Source organism: Lepidochelys kempii, chromosome 5, assembly GCF_965140265.1.
Source record: "Lepidochelys kempii isolate rLepKem1 chromosome 5, rLepKem1.hap2, whole genome shotgun sequence".
Taxonomy (NCBI): Eukaryota; Metazoa; Chordata; order Testudines; family Cheloniidae; genus Lepidochelys; species Lepidochelys kempii.
In genome coordinates, this window is record NC_133260.1 from 71,341,929 (window position 1) to 71,358,251 (window position 16,323).

Sequence of the window (16,323 nt, forward strand, 5' to 3'; positions counted from 1 at the left end):
ACTCAAAAGTTAGGAAGTACCACAGTTAAGGTTGACTGTGTAACCTTAATTCAGGCTCCTTGGAGTATGTATTATGATACCGTCTAATTACATGACTATATACCATTTTTTCTATGGAATTTGTCTCATTCATTGCACAGATTGGACCTACTCTGGGGATGAATCAGGGTTGTGTTGTGATGGAGGCTGTTGCCTGTAGGACCACTGCCTCGTTTGTTGCAGATGATGGAAGGTGCATAGAGAATGACGGTGGGGACTACAGGAAGATAAAGGATGGTTCTCTAAGTTAAGGCAGTTGAATGCTGCCCTGGAGAAATGGATTCTGTCCCTGCCTCTGCCAGAGAGTTCCTATGTGATTCTGGGCAAGTCATTTAACCCAAAATTTTTACTGGACACTAATTATGTGCACATCAGTCAAGTCTCTCCTCCAAAGCACTGGGTGCAAGAACATCTGAAAGACAAGTTCACCAGAATTTTTTAACATGGGCCAAACACCATTCTTCCTAGCAAGAGAAACAACTGAACTATTTTGCCTGAACGTTTCCAAAATATCCACCCTGAGGCAGACACCCAGCAGGGACAATTTCAGCTCAAACAGTTGAACTCTGACAAAGTTATAATCAACTGAAAACACGTCTTATAATGGAGAGTGTCAGGCAACCTTAATAATAGGTGATGCGATCAGCCCTGCCTATAATGTATATATACATATAGGGACCACTTAAAGTGATATGTATAAAGACCCAAGGAAAGGTTTGTTGTTGTTTTGTTTTTTTAATTAAAAGTAGTTCTGTTTTCACAGGCAGGGTGGGAAAAGAGCTGTGGAGTGGGTAAAAATCACATAGGGAGATGTTCCTTGGAGCCTGAAATCACTTAGATATTTGATAAATTTCGCTCTCTTTTCCCCTTAGACTTTGTGGATTTGAACCATTCTATGATGAAAGGGGAGACCAGTACATGTTTAAAAGAATTTTGAATTGTGAATATGACTTTGTGTCCCCCTGGTGGGATGACGTGTCTCTAAATGCCAAGGATTTGGTAAGTACAACTAGAACACAAAGTGTAACATTTTCTCCGATGCATATGTGACATCGCTCCGCAAAGGCAAACAGTATTTGTGTGGAGTTTTTTCACATATATCTTCATCTCACTTTGATTCCTGCCTATCTTGTTTGCCTGCAAATCAAGACTAATTTGTTAAAATGAAATAATCACCATAGATTCCAGTGGCCTGAACTTCAGAGATGCTGAGTACCTCTTGCCCCTGCTGACATCAGTTAAAGCTGTGGCTTTTAAGTACTCTTGTAAATTAGGCTGTAGAAATTCAGAGATTATTGCAGCACATGTATTTTTTTAAAAAAAGTCTATTAAATTACAGTAAAAAGTCCCCACACTACATCATACGTCACTTATTCAAGATCAGGTTAATATTCAAAGAACCTGGCTAAAGATTCTAGTGTCTGACTTTTTTTGTAGGTATCATTTCTTTGAGTCGGGTTTTTTTTTCTTTCAATTTCTTTCTTCTTCATGGAGTTTCAACCTCAAAAGGGCCATAAAAACTAGACCCCCCCCCCAGAGTTTGTATGGTTTCACGTTTGAACATTTTTCCTTATAAAGATTAAATAACAAAAGCCCCAGCTGTTGCTGACTATAAGAGTCTGTCCATTTCTGAGCTTTTTGTGATGAGTTTTTAGTAGATGAGTGTCAGTCAGTCATTGCCCTTAAGTATGATCCATTAGTAGTGCTCCAGCCTTAGCATTTTATCTGCACTATAGCCTTTGATTACTGGGTAAAGTAAATTGGATCCAAAAGATACTGATCTACAAAGATGAACATGTCCAACTTCTATTTTTACCCAATGATACATACACAATTCAGTTATTTCATTAAAATTACAACAACAAATGTTCAGTTCCATATCACTTGTACAAACTGTGCCATAAAACGCTACAGTAATTAATGTTTGTAAAGTGCTTCAGGATGCTTCAGCTGAAAGGCATGGTAGAAGTTCGAAGTATTTATTGTTGTTGTATTAGATTTAGAATATTTCTGAGATGGAGCAAATGCCATTTACATCTCTGTCAGCTAAACAATATCCCGCCGTAGAGCTAAGTGGATGGTCTTTGTGTGCATACACCATTTATGCGAGTTGGTCCAGCATAGTTGCTCTAATGGAGCTCATATTTTCAATTCTGAATGGTTGGAAGCAAAACCTGAACCAGAGATTGAGGCGGTTTGTGGCTTTGAAGCCATGACCCATGCTGTAGGGAGGGATGAGCCGCTGCGTTTCAGTTGGAGCCAAAAAGAGGCATTCTGACTGATTGATCCAGAATTGCTGCTTGGACTCAAAGGGTGCACACACGACAGTGACCCTCTCACTTGCTCTCAGGAGAGGCAGTGTGTTTCCCTCAGAGTACTTGTGGGGGAATCCCACCAGGGTGGAGATAAACAGAATCCCCCTTCCCCCACTTAAGTCATGGAGCAGTAGCAGAGCTACTCCACAGCCACAGTGCACGCTGCTCATGAAGGGTGTTCAGCCAGGAGATCTGTGTATTTTTAGATCCACTAGCTACAGTCCTCCTCCTCTGTCCACACTTCTTTAAAAACATTTTCTATTTTATCTTAGTTTTACAATGCCCCTCTGCCCTGCTGTGGATGGACACCTGTGGAACACAGCTTCACCGCATACACCTATTTGCTCAGCTCTCTACACCTTCCACATGCCAAGGCTGCGTCTGTAGTGGCATTTGTCAGGAAATTTCCCACCATTGCACTGACATAGGTGCAGCTCCACCAGTTGGAGCAATGGTGGAAACACTAGTATAGCTAAATCCATGTCATCTAACTCTGCTCACAGCAGGTCTAGAAGACGCAGTGATGAAAATACCTGACCCTTGCCTACAGCAGTTGCTATTACCTATTTCCTGCTAATGTGGATAAAGCTCTAATAAGCAGAATTGTACAGGTTCTGCTGCTTACCTGTGCCTCCATAGGATGACTGGAATTGCCATCTCTGATAGAATCTGACCCTGTATTAATTTCTGTTCAGTTCCTTTAAACATTTTAAATGCTGTTTACTTTTTTGACCAGCCACTGTGCATTGAGCAGGTGCTTTCATTGAGCTGTGAACAATGATGCATAGCCCATATTCCTAGTACAACTTGCGCATTTGTAAAGTACATTCTGTAGGGTGTAAAGAAAGAGGAAACAGAGCTTCAAAAAAAAATAAACCACACCCTATTTTGCACAATTCCAGTGGGTATTTGCATGCACAAATGTACTTGAGGTCATGTGTCTAACTTTGAAAAGATGGCTTTTTATGTGGAATATTAGTTTGGATTATATTTTTAAAAACTTACCAGTCACCTTTAAATCTTAAATCTCAAGTTTTAAAAACCCACATTTGATAGCAAGTGAAGTGTTACTGAAATAAGGCCCTGATTCTGCTGCGGTAGAGGTCTAAATACTGTAGGTAAGAGAGTGATTCAGGAAATACACAATATTTTGAGGTATATGTGATTTAAGCCTATTAAATGCAATTTTAAAATTAAAAAGTGTTATGTTGAAAGATATTAATGGCTGCCAACAGGTGAGTCTTGGATCCAAGGACTATCACAGAGCTAGTGAAAGTCAATGAGTGTGCCAAGCACTTTTTCCAGACTCAGTAGAAAGAGCAATGGATTTGGTGCTCCTGAAAATCAAGGACTCATGGTAGTGAAAGACTATATGACACCATTCACAGAACACACCTCAGTTATCACTTCACCTTCACCACTAGCCATGATATTCCATTCACAGTTTTGAACCCAAATTTGCAAAATGCCTCTTTCAACCGCTGTTGTCTAATCCCCACAGCTGTTCACTATAAATAACATTAAAACTTGTTAGGTGTACTGATATTCTTTCTAATGTAGCCTTGCAGTCAGTTGTAGTCCTGACCTAAGTTATCAAATAAGCATATTTACCCATTCAAATGCAATGTTTCTTATGGCCATACTTTACAATCAATTTGCATATTGTACTTACAGTACATGCAGGATTATTTTTTTCTTTGGTAAACTGCTTTCAGCTACTTGAGCTACAATAAAAACAAATCAAGAAAATTGGTACATGGAGGTTCAAAAATCAAAGTGAATGTGTTTTATTTTGCTTTTGTCTCTTTCTCTCTTTTATACTTAAGCCCATTTACCATTAACCATTTAACATATTGCAACTTGGGCATTATATTCTCCTTGGCAGCTTAGACAAATGCATTCACCGACTGTCGCTGTAATGAAAATGCACTAGTTCACACAGCATAGTGTTCAACACCAATAAATGTTTTTAAAGTTTTTTTTTCAGTAGCACATTTGTGTCTTTGAGCAATACACTTAGTATTATCTCCATGTTTAAGATAAGTAGTAAAAACCTATGTTCCAGGGTTGAGTCTGCTAGTTCTAGAATCCATTTGTTGTACAGCAACAAAAATGATAGTCTATTTCCTAGAGAGCCTTTCATTGAGCAGCTTCACAAAACCAAGAACAAACCCCATAAAGTAAGTCTTACAACATATCATTGAGGAAGAAAGTTGACTTTTTCTTTTCTTGGTGACATAGGTTAAAAAGTTGATTGTGTTTGATGCTAAGAAGCGCCTCACAACCTTTCAAGCTTTGCAGCACCCCTGGGTCACAGGAAAAGCAGCCAATTTTGCACATATGGACAATGCACAAAAGAAACTTCAAGAATTCAATGCGCGGCGTAAACTAAAGGTAAGTCTCTGCACTGAACTTTAAAAGCACACGGCAGCATTGACTATTTAAGAAGCCTGACAAAACTTTCAGGAAAATTTTTGACTTCAGTAAAAAAAAAAAGTCTATTCCTCTGTCTTTTTCTATAATAACTGATGAAGATGAAAAAGCTAAAGATAATCCATTCACTTTGTGCAGCTGGACAAGTGGAAATGTGCAGAGCTGACTGTAAACACTATAGAAACGAAACTGCTTAGAATAGAAATATTTGCAGTGTTGCTGTAGCTGTGTTGGTTCCAGGATATTAGAGAGAGAAGGTGTGGGAGGTAATATCTTTCGTTTTGTTTTTGTTGGTGAGAGAGATCATCTTTTGAGCTTACACAGAGCTCTGTGTAAGCTCAAAAGCTTCTCTCTCTCACAGACAGAAGTTGGTCCAGTAAAAGATATTAGCTCACCCACCTGGTCTCTAGAATAGGAATGGCTTTTAAAAATCTTTTTAAAGACTTTTTTATGTTTAGTACTGCATGCTCCATCCCTAGAGTGCTGATTGGCAGGGGCCCAAATCAGAGCAGGTGACTCACTGGTTTCCTCATGGAGTCCTACATCTACAAACCTGGAAGATGCTTAATCTGTTTGGTTAAAATTTTACTTTATTAATGTTTTATATTTTTGGCTTTATGATACCCTTGAAACGCACATGCTATTCCCACAGGTATCCATGGGAATGTGAGACATGCATTGAGAGCACTTTACTTTATGACCCAGAGGGGCAAGTTTTCAAAATTAAATGCCTGTGTTGTGCATACCAAATATGCACATTCATGCCCAAATATGCAGTTCCCTGTTGTTACAGGTAACTTCACAAGTATTGGGGTAATTTTATACCCTCCACACCTGAACCATTATACCAGCTGTGCAGATGCGACTTCGATGGGAATTGGATCAGGCCAATAAACACCCATTTGCCCCTTTGTTGGGATACTTGCATACAAGACTTAGGCACTAGTGGGAAGAATTTCAAAAGCACTGCTGGCAGTTAGGCACCTAACTGACTTGAGTTTGCAATTCTCCCCCTCGTTCTACTAACGTTGGTCTTTAGTGTCTATAGTGTTCGTTTTGGAAGAGATTTCACAGAGTATTTGTGCACAATATTTATGAATAACAGCTATTGTGGAGCCATAATTTAGAGATGCCTTCATCATCATGGGCAGATGGAAATAATAAATTAGCCTCTGGACTGGGAACTATCCAGTCCATGCACAGACAGATTCACAAGTAAGAAATTACCCTTACATTTCACTTGTTCTCATTTTTCAGTGCTATTAGGGAATGTGACGGAGAAAGTCTAGTTGGCAAAAAGAGGACAGAACTGTTGTGAAGTGTTTACAAAGATCCTGAGAAGACATAATTCACAGTGACACTTAGCCTGTAGAGAGCAGGCTTACATATGTCCATTAAAGTTGTTGTTTTATAGTGCGCTTCCTGAAGAGTACAAAATTAACTCCTCCTGAGTCAACTTCTACATTTATTGTTCTAAGAGTCTAAGAAAAGTGTGTGTCTGTTTTGCATATTTCATTGACTCTCTTTGTATTCTCACACCACAGATCTATTTTCAGACCTTGAACTAGACACATTTAAAAAACCCCAAGACTTGAGATTAATTAGAACTATGGTTTTTTATTTCTTTAATGTTTTTACATCAAGAACAGAATTACCAAATAGCTAATAGCATGAAAACTAAATCGCTCTCCAAAAAAACTAAGGATGAAATATAAATCTAGGTACTGAATTAATAAGGGTATATGCAATAATACACATATAGCTACAATTATACAAGTAATGATACATATCAAATTACCTCCACCTCCTGTATAAGACCAATGTAAGGACTTTAGTTTTTCTTTGTCTGTTGAAAGCCATATTTTTATAAAATTATAATGCTGTAAACTCCAGAATTAACCCTAATGTTAGTTCTAGCAGAGTAGATCAGAACTGCTTCTTGTATACATATATAGTAGAACCAAAAGTAAAGGTCATTACACTTATCTTTAATTTGCATCATTTTACCAGGTAATATGTTCTGTTTCTAGACCATCAATCTGAGCAAGTCATCTCACATTTTGAATCCCTCCATGGCTGCCACCTCCTTTACTGGGTCAAGTATCCACTTGCCCCCTTACATATATTTGTTTTTTAAGAATATCTGCTTTACCAGGCAGGGATCAAGGGGTAGATCCTAACTGCTGTAAATTGGAGCAGTGACAATTTCATAGAATATCAGGGTTGGAAGGGACCTCAGGAGGTCATCTAGTCCAACCCCCTGCTAAAAGCAGGACCAATCCCCAATTTTTGCCCCAACCCCTAAATGGCCCCCTCAAGGATTGAATTCACAACCCTAGGTTTAGCAAGCCAATGCTCAAACCACTGAGCTATCCCTCCCCTTAAATTTACACCAGCAAGGATCTGTGCCAGAGTCTTTCTATATATCTATACAGCACCTAGCATGTTTTGGACACTACTATAACAAACATAAATAATAATAATAGCCACTTCATCTCGGGCATATTTTGTGAAATAATCAGTGTGAATATACTTGTGGGAAAAACACAAGTTTGTTCTTTGTCCTCCCGTATGGATAGGTGTATTTTATTTTTAAATTAGGTTCAGAAACGTCTGAAAAAATGTTTCTATTAATGCTAGTCAAGGTTTAGTCTTCAGAAATAGTGTCTGTTTCAAATGTCATTAAATTGTTTCAAATGTTAGAATTTATTTTATTAGCTAATTGGATATTAACATGAAGCATAAATGTACTAAAATTCCCTGATCATATGAGACTAAGTTGGTGTTATATGCCATGGATTTTATTTAAATTGTCTATCTTTGTCAGGCTGCAGTGAAAGCTGTTGTGGCATCAACTCGTCTTGGGAGTGCAAGTGGTCACAGCAGCCACGACAGCAATAAGCCCAGCCGTAATCCATCTCCAGTTCAAGACAGTGAACCTGAAGAGAAACCTACTCAGGAAGGAGAAGAAGCGTCAGAAGAGAAGCCTTAGGTCACTTGCTTTCTTCTTTCAGCTGAGATTTGTCATTTCATGCACCAGCTATCTTGCCCTTCAGCAAGAAAGATTTGTAAGCCTGGCCTGTCTGGTGGCTCTGCTTTGGAGTGCAAAATGCACCAGCTGGTGGTCCTAACTTCAATGCATGTGACTGCTTATGAAAATAGTAAATTGTCCCATCAGGTATGTCATGGATACAATGTTATTTGCCGTAATACCAACAAGTGAAACATGAGACAGTAAATACTACTTACATTAATGCATACACTTCATATACCTTTAGAGAGTGTTTAGAGGTGACGTTTGAAATGAATACTATTTCGTTTTGTTTTACAAAAGTAGACATCTTCTAGAAATCATTTATTTGAAACTGTTTCCTTTCCGAATCATAATCTCACAGTAAATGAATGGGAACTGATGTCAAGCCCATGCTTTTAAAATGACATCTGAAATGTTGAGCTTTTTATCAGTAATATTTATAAACTGTTTACAAGGAGAACATAGTATAGAGATTTATATGCAGAAACATTCCACTAATCCTCGTAAGAAATTGAAATTAGTTCTAGTGGCCATGAAACTGTATGTTCCTCAAGTTCGTGTTGAGAATGCCTTACTCTACCTTTAACAGTTTATATACAGTATTTTAATGATAACCAAAATTAGTCTGATTTCTGCCGTTTCATTCTCTAGTAAAATGTTAGCAAAACAGAATGATAGATTAGTATAAAATATGATTAAGGTAGTCGCAACTTTTTAAGATGCCATTGTATTTATTCATTACTTTATAAAGCCGTGCAGCTAGAAAATGTTTTTATGGGGGAAATCTGCAATTCCATAAGTTCTAAATACTTGAAGAAAGCTATTCTACTGCAGGGTGATTTTACTCTGGGGAGGCACTCAGATACTTATCAGTACTCATCACTGTAAAGAACCTAGATAGATGAATAGATACATACAACCCAGAAGCTTTGACCTCATGACTAACTAGTTTTCCATCATTCAGTACTTAATGAATCCAGATTTTGCTAATAAAGGAGCCAGTCCTGTAAAATGATCTACATGGGCAGATCCCTGCACCTGTGTGCATAGGTGCTGCAACTAGAGTTGCTGAGGGTTCTGCTGCACCCCTGGGCTTGAAGTGGTTTCCATCATATACAGGGTTTACAGTTTGGTTCAGTGACTCTCAGTACCCCCACTACACAAATTGTTCCAGCACCCCTGCCTTTGGGTAGCTCCCATGACTTTGGTTAAGATACATGGGTATGGACCAGCTTGTAGGATCAGGGCCAAGCTCTTTATTTACTTTGATCATATGTGAGACATAATTGATATGAACTGAAAACTTATCAGCATCAATATGTATTTAATTATTTTGATAGTACCTGAATGTCATAATGCATTGGTATATTACAGAAATGACATAAAGAAGCTGAAGAATGTCAGTGCCATTTGCGTTTGTTATACTTTGTAATACTGATAGTTACCCAAGACCCTAATAATCCATTCAGTCTTCCTCTTTTGCTCTGTTTTGAAGTTGCTTTGCCTAGCAAAACTTGCCTTGAAAAACAGCAACAACAAAAAAACAACACTATTTCAGCTACTGAGAGAAGCCAGAGTAATTTGTTTTTTGTTGAAGTTAAAAGAAAAGGTAATGAAATATTATTCATATGGTAGGTTTGCTAAATAAAAATATCTGTGCTAAAACAGAAAAATAACTTGTCTGAAAGGGAAACATCATTGCAAAGTGGTAATCTTGAGTTTTCTGATGCACAGTACTCGCTATTTACATTTGTACAACAAAGATTTGGTGTTCAAGTGCAGCTGAATTTTAAAGCACAAGTGCCCATCCTTTTCCCAGACATGGCTCTTTGGAAGAAAATAAGTGTATATGCTGAAAACACTGGCAGATTTCTTCCTGTTATAATGGCAGCAGGACTTCTATCTGATTTTACAGATCTGATTGAATAGGCTAAAGGGAGGAGTTTGCAGATCTTCACTTGAAAAAAATACTCCCTACAGATACAACCACTGGGAGTAGGATGAGGGGTACATCCCGCTGCCTACCATTTTACTGGCTTGTTTTTCCCCCTTGAGGTGGCTGTAGGACGAATGCATTCTCACACCTGGTCTCTCCTTTGGTTACAGTAGCAACACTGTTAGTGTTCAGTCAGCAATTAGTTCAATAGGAGCGGCTGAATTGATGTAGGGTTTTTCCATCATTTTGGTTAGCTTGTTCCAACTTCCATAGATAGAGCAGGCTGCACAGGTATTCCATACTTCAAGAGTCTATCGATCATCTTCCTTGAATGGAGATACCTTTATCTGAAATACGTTTTCATTTGTGCAGGATAAAACCGTGGTCCTAATAGGTATGTCAGATGATTCTGGGATTAGTTACGCCACAGACTGTCTTTAACGTATGACAAGTATGAACCAAATGTGTGTAAACAGAAGCCATCTCTGACAGCAGAATACAGGCAGCATGGTATTTGTGTGTGAGGGGCTGTATGAGGTTTGTACACACTTTACCTAATTTCCCCTTTAGTATCTTCAACATCAAATAATTAAGATGCTTGTGATGTATGAATTACCTGTATATGACCAGCGTGCCTGACTTATGCAGTCGAACATTACACAGTAGGAGTGGCAGCACGCTGAGGCATGCATGCGCAAGGAATCTTTCACACACTGCTTTTTCTCTCATAAGTCACCCACCAGCAGGTTTTGTCATGGCACTGACTTGGGACTTTGGCACCACTTAGGGCAGGGGTGGGCAAAGTACGGCCCAAGGGCCACATCCGGCCCTTCAGATGTTTTAATCCGGTCCTTGAGCTCCTGCTGGGGATCTGAATCCGGGGCTTGCCCTGCTCCAGCCGGCAAGCGGGGTCGGGGGTCTTGCCCCGCTCTGCACGTACCGTGGCTCCGCACAGCTCCCAGAAGCAGAGGCATGCCCCCTCCTGGAACCGTGGCCAATGGGAGCTGCAGGGGCGGCACCTACAGATGGGGCAGTGTGCAGAGCCACCTGGCTGACCCTCTGCATAGGAGCCGGATAGAGGACATGCCGCTGCTTCTGGGAGCTGCTTGAGGTAAGCACCACTCAAGCCTGCACCCCTCATCCCCCCACCCACCCTCCAAACCCCTCAATCACAGCCCGGAGCACCCTCCAAATCCCCACCCACTCATCCCCAGCCACACTCCAGAGCCCACACCCCAGCTGGAGCCCTCACCCCCCCCCCGCTCCCCAATCCCAGCCTGGAGCCCTCTCCTGCACCCTGAACTCCTGGCCCTACCCCAGAGCCCACACCCCCACCCCAACCCCCAATTTCATGAGCATTCATGGCCCGCCATACAATTTCCATACCCAGATGTTGCCCTTGGGCCAAAAAGTTTGCCCACCCCTGACTTAGGGTATGTCTACACCGCCCTTGGCAGTGAGTCTCCCAGCTTGAGAGGACAGACTTGAGTTAGCGGGGCTCGTGCCAGCACTCTAAAAATAGCTGTGTAAGACAGTGCCTTTGAGTTGTGGCTCAGGATGATGCTCAGGCTCTGAAGCCACTGGACTTACTTTAACTCTTACGCTCTTGAGATTCCACCTGTTACTAAGGATATCATGTGGTTTAGTTTTGATTTTGTGCCAATTCCCTCCTCTGCTGGAAAGTAACCTCTCAGTAGGGCTCTTCAGTCACAAACAGGGGAGATGTACTGATCTGGAAAACCTTCATTTTTAGAGTATCTGAACAGAGCAGAACTTCTTAGAGAAAGAGGATATCATCAGTCCATGAAATGCATACACAAAACTAAATTTCAAAGATCCAGAGTGAGAATCTGATGCTATAATATGCAAAAAAAACAACCCTTCTCTGTTTGAATGCCCATCCCTTTAAAATTAAATGTGGAAGACTGGGTCCAAAGCTATTAAAGATTTCTGATCCTTTGGAACGCTTCACTTGTCACTGAATCGTTACAAAGCACAAGAAAACAATGAATTATTCAGGTGTTGGCTTGTTACATTGTGATTTTTATTCCTACTTTATGTAAGTGCACTGTAATGGGTTTGTGTATATTAGGCCCATGATCTCCTCCCTGAGTGCAAAAGAGCACATGGGGCAAAAAATGCTAACCCAAAATGCTCTCAAAAGAAAGGGCATTCCTTGCTCTGAGAATGTGTGGCCAGGCTGGTATGCAGAAAGGAATGACCAGAGCCAACCACCATGTATGTTGCACTTATAAGGGCAAAAGGTTGGTCAGCAATCTGCCATGAAAGGCCCTATGCATACTGTAGTAGAATGAGTGGAACTGGAGAAAGAGGGGTGAGGTTTCAGGAGGGACTGAGTCAGAAATACAAGTTGGGCCCAGTCTGCTTGCCACATCAAAGTTTGAGCCTCAGCCTGTAACACTGGCCACTACATACTTAATAAAGATCTCTTTTGTTCACCTCTACCTGCCTGCTGCATCACTTAGGGCAGGTCTACACTTAAAACACTGCATCAGTGCAATGCAACTGCACTGCTGTAATACTTCAGTGAAGACGCGACTATGCCAACAGGAGAGCTTCTCCCATTGCCATAGTATGCACACGCTGTATAAATAAATTGGCATAGTTAATCCACCTCCACAAGAGGCGGTAGCTATGTCGACAGGAGAAGCCCCGACATTGACATAGCGCTGTCTAACCAGGGGTAGATTTTTCACACCCCTGCATGACATAGTTATACTACTGTAAGTTTATAGTGGCCTTACTGTTAATAAAACAGGTACAGGTCAATCCAGCAATCAAAGGAAACAGGAGGGGAAGTGGATAACCGCACAGGAAGGGCTTTATACCACAGTACCCACTACTGGACAGCAGCACATATAAGAAAGGAAAACAGAATGATGGGAACTCCATATGACCAGCATGGCAGTGGGTAATTGGCACTAATGAGCAAGTACAGCCAGAGTTTCAGGAAATCCCAAATAAGAATGTTGAGTTGTCAATATACATTCCCTCATCTTCCACACACACCATAGTTCATGATTAAGGCTACGATTTAGTCACGGGTATTTTTAGTAAAAGTCATGGACAGGTCACAGGCAATAAACAAAAATTCACAGCCCGTGACCTGTCCATGACTTATATTAAAAATGCCTGTGATTAAATCTTGGGAGGGGAGGCGCTACTGGGGGAGCACCCAGGGCCAGCGGCACCAGCTGCCGGGGACCATGGACTGCTGCCAGGGCCAGCGGACCGCATCAGCTCCAGCATGCCAGGGACTGCTGCCTGGGGCCGCGGATCACAGCTGCTCTGGCCAGCCACCCAGGACCCACTACCAGGGCTGCCGGATCAGCAGCTGGTGTGGCTGTTCCCAGGGCTGCTCCAGGAGTGGCCGCAGAGCCAGCTGCTTGGGTGGCCCCGGGGCCAGCCACGTTTAGAATCATAGCAGATTAGAGTTGGAAGAGACCTCAGGAGGTCATGTAGTCCAACCCATTGCTCAAAGCAGGACCAACCCCAACTAAATCATCCCAGCCAGGGCTTTGTCAAGCTGGGCCATAAAAACCACTAAGGATGGAGATTCCACCACCTCCCTAGTTGACCCATTCCACTGCTTCACGACCCTCCTAGTGAAATAGTGTTTCCTAGTATCCAACCTAGACCTCCCCCACTGCAACTTGAGACCATAGCTCCTTGTTCTGTCATCTGCCACCACTGAGAACAGCCAAGCTCCCTCCTCTTTGGAACCCCCCAGGTAATTGAAGGCTCCTATCAAATACCCCATCACTCTTCTTTTCTGCAGATTAAGTAAGCCCAGTTCCCTCAGCGTCTCCTCCTAAGTCATGTGCCCCAGCCCCCTAATCATTTTTGTTGCCCTCTGCGGGACTCTCTCTAATTTGTCCACATCCTTTCTGTTATGGGGGGCGAGGGCCAAAACTGGACACAATACTCCCAATATGACCTCACCAGTGCCGAATAGAGGGGAATAATCACGTCCCTCAATCTGCTGGCAATGCTCCTACTAATGCAGCCCAATATGCTGTTAGCTGTCTTGGCAACAAAGGCACACTTATCACTTGTCCCTGTAGAAGTCACAGAATCCGTGACTTCCACAGCCTCCGTGACACACACAGGGCCCTATTCATGATGTCAGAATGGAGTCCCGATATATCCTGCACTGAAGTGTGTAGATCAAGGCTGCTTGGAGCTCCTTTTTGCACAGTTCTCTTTTTTGGGACTGGGCATACAGAACATGGGGGCTTTCCTTAGACCATGCCACTATACACACTTCCACCGCTCTTACTTTTTGCCTACTATAGGCGTGATCTGCTCTACTGACTGTAATGCAGTGTACACAAACTCTTTGTTTGTGATAAGGCTGTAGCGTTTCTGATTAATTATCTCAGCCAATGGGACTATCAACACCCAGGCGATATATCATTTGTACACTGAAGTGAGGAAAAAAATATTATAAGGTTTAAAATCTGAAAGATACCTAATTCAAGAGACTGCCTAAGAGACATACACAACTGGACCTTCATTAAAATAGCTGTGTTACATTCTAACTGAGCAAGTCCTTCAGATTCCTCGTACTCAGTTTTTGTGTGCTCTATAATTTGAGATGTTTCAGGATATGTTTTTGAAGCTACTTTTTAAAATATGATCCACACAAATAATGTCTTTGTCCTCTTTTGCAGAAGAATTTAAATAACAAACACAGTTGTTAACATGGCAGGAAGTAAACCTTACAGCCAGTATAGTTTCATGAAGATTAATGCAGGGTCTGCACTGATATCAAGTGCAAGACACATTTATTTGACCTTGCCTTCATAACATAAACATATAGCAATATACGTGTGTGCGCACACACACATATATATAAAATATTTTTAAAACATACCATAACAAAACACGCCACTGCACACACTTCTGCCGGTACGTGACAGATGTTAGTCATGTCACTTAATCCACTACTGGAACATGCTCAGAAACTGTGGTGATAAGCATAGTATAAGAACTTATGTAGAACAGAATAGAATATCTGAAGCAGCCACATTTTGTCTGCAGACACAAGCAGGCCACTTTAATTGACTTCAGTGCACACAAACATATCACTACATTTCGTTACAGTCTTGAAAAATATCGTAGTGGTCATGTCTGCATTCAGCATGGCAGCAATTTTTTAAAGACATTCCACGTCATTTTCCAATATTTCTCAATTGGAAGATAAGCTATAGTGTTTCCAATTAATGTGGCTCACTTACTTCAGGACAAAATTCCTTCTAAGGGGTCTATTCTCTCAATAAAGGTATGTAGCTTTGACTTGCGTTAATAAATATTGGGAGCTAGATTTTCTATTGTCCTATGGCCCCTTTGTACCAATCTGCCAGCACAAAGCTGGACCGGAAGGAGTGCCCCAGCTCTCTTGGCTATCTAATGCAGGAAGGGCGTGGCCAAAGAATATAGGCATGGCTGGAGAAATGTTGGGCTTTGGTGATCCCCAGCTCGTGTCATGGCCCTTCGCAGTTACAAACTTCTAGTGAAATTAAGTCAGCTCTAAGGCTGCTCTAAATTACATCAAGGGGGTCCAACGGAGCATGTTTGCACATCAGGAAGAGAACAGACCCCCTCAGTTCTGAGCATAATTGTTTCTTCCTCTTTAACACTGTAGATGATGGATGCAGAGTGCCTGCCATGCTGGTGAATGTCAACTGCCCCAGCTTATACACACACAACCTTGCAACTCACAGTCCCAAAATGTTAATCTGCCAACACTTAAATATCAAACACAGAGGGACTCATCTCTTCCATAGTTTGGCATTTTAAATTCTGATTTCATTTAACAAATGTTAAGAAAGGCCAAATTGCCGCTTGTTTTTCTTCCCTCTCCACCACCATCTGGAGTTGCCAGGTGTCTGGTTTTCAATCGGAATGCCTGGTCGAAAAGGAACCTTGGCAGCTCTGGTCAGCACCGCCGATCAGGCCATTAGAAGTCCGATCGGGCCGTTAAAAATCTGATCAGCAGTGCTGCAGGGCTAAGACAGGCTAGTCCCTACCTGTCCTGGCACCATGCTGCTCCCACCCTGAGCATCAGCTCTGCAATCCCATTGGCCGGGATCCGCGGCCAATGGAAGCTAGGGGAGTGGTTCCTGTGGGTGAGAGCAGCATGCAGAGCCTCCTGGCTCCCTCGCCTAGGAGCCGGACCTGCTGGCCGCTTCCAGGGTGCAATGCGGAGCCAGGACAGGCAGGGAGCCTGCCTTAGACCCGCTGTGGTGCCCTTAGACCAGGAGCTGCCTGAGGTAAGCCCCTACCCCAACCACTTGCCCCAGCCTTGAGCCCTCCCCAAACCCAGAGCTCCCTCCTGCACCCTAAACCCCTCATCCCTGGCCCCACCCCAGAGCCCACATCCCAAGCACTCACCCCCTCCAACACCCTAACCCCCTGCTTCAACCCACAGCCCTTCCCACATGCTGAATCCCTCTGCCCCAGCCTGGAGTCCCCTCCTGCACCCCAAACCCCTCATCCCCAGCCACACCCCAACTCCCTGCCACAGTCTGGAGCTCCCTCCC

General features: G+C 42.2%; 1 protein-coding gene across 6 annotated transcripts in view; it reads left to right on the plus strand.

The window, feature by feature from the left end:
* The window catches only part of CAMK4 (calcium/calmodulin dependent protein kinase IV), a 291,887-nt gene extending 282,668 nt beyond the window's left edge, over positions 1–9,219 (plus strand). For all 6 annotated transcript variants that reach the window (XM_073344679.1, XM_073344680.1, XM_073344683.1 and 3 more), the window contains 3 exons: positions 912–1,038; positions 4,596–4,748; positions 7,615–9,219. In XM_073344679.1, coding sequence (XP_073200780.1) covers positions 912–1,038; positions 4,596–4,748; positions 7,615–7,779 — 445 coding nt within the window. In that variant the 3' untranslated portion in view covers positions 7,780–9,219. The remainder of the gene's footprint in view (positions 1–911; positions 1,039–4,595; positions 4,749–7,614) is intronic.
* Positions 9,220–16,323: the final 7,104 nt, after the last annotated feature.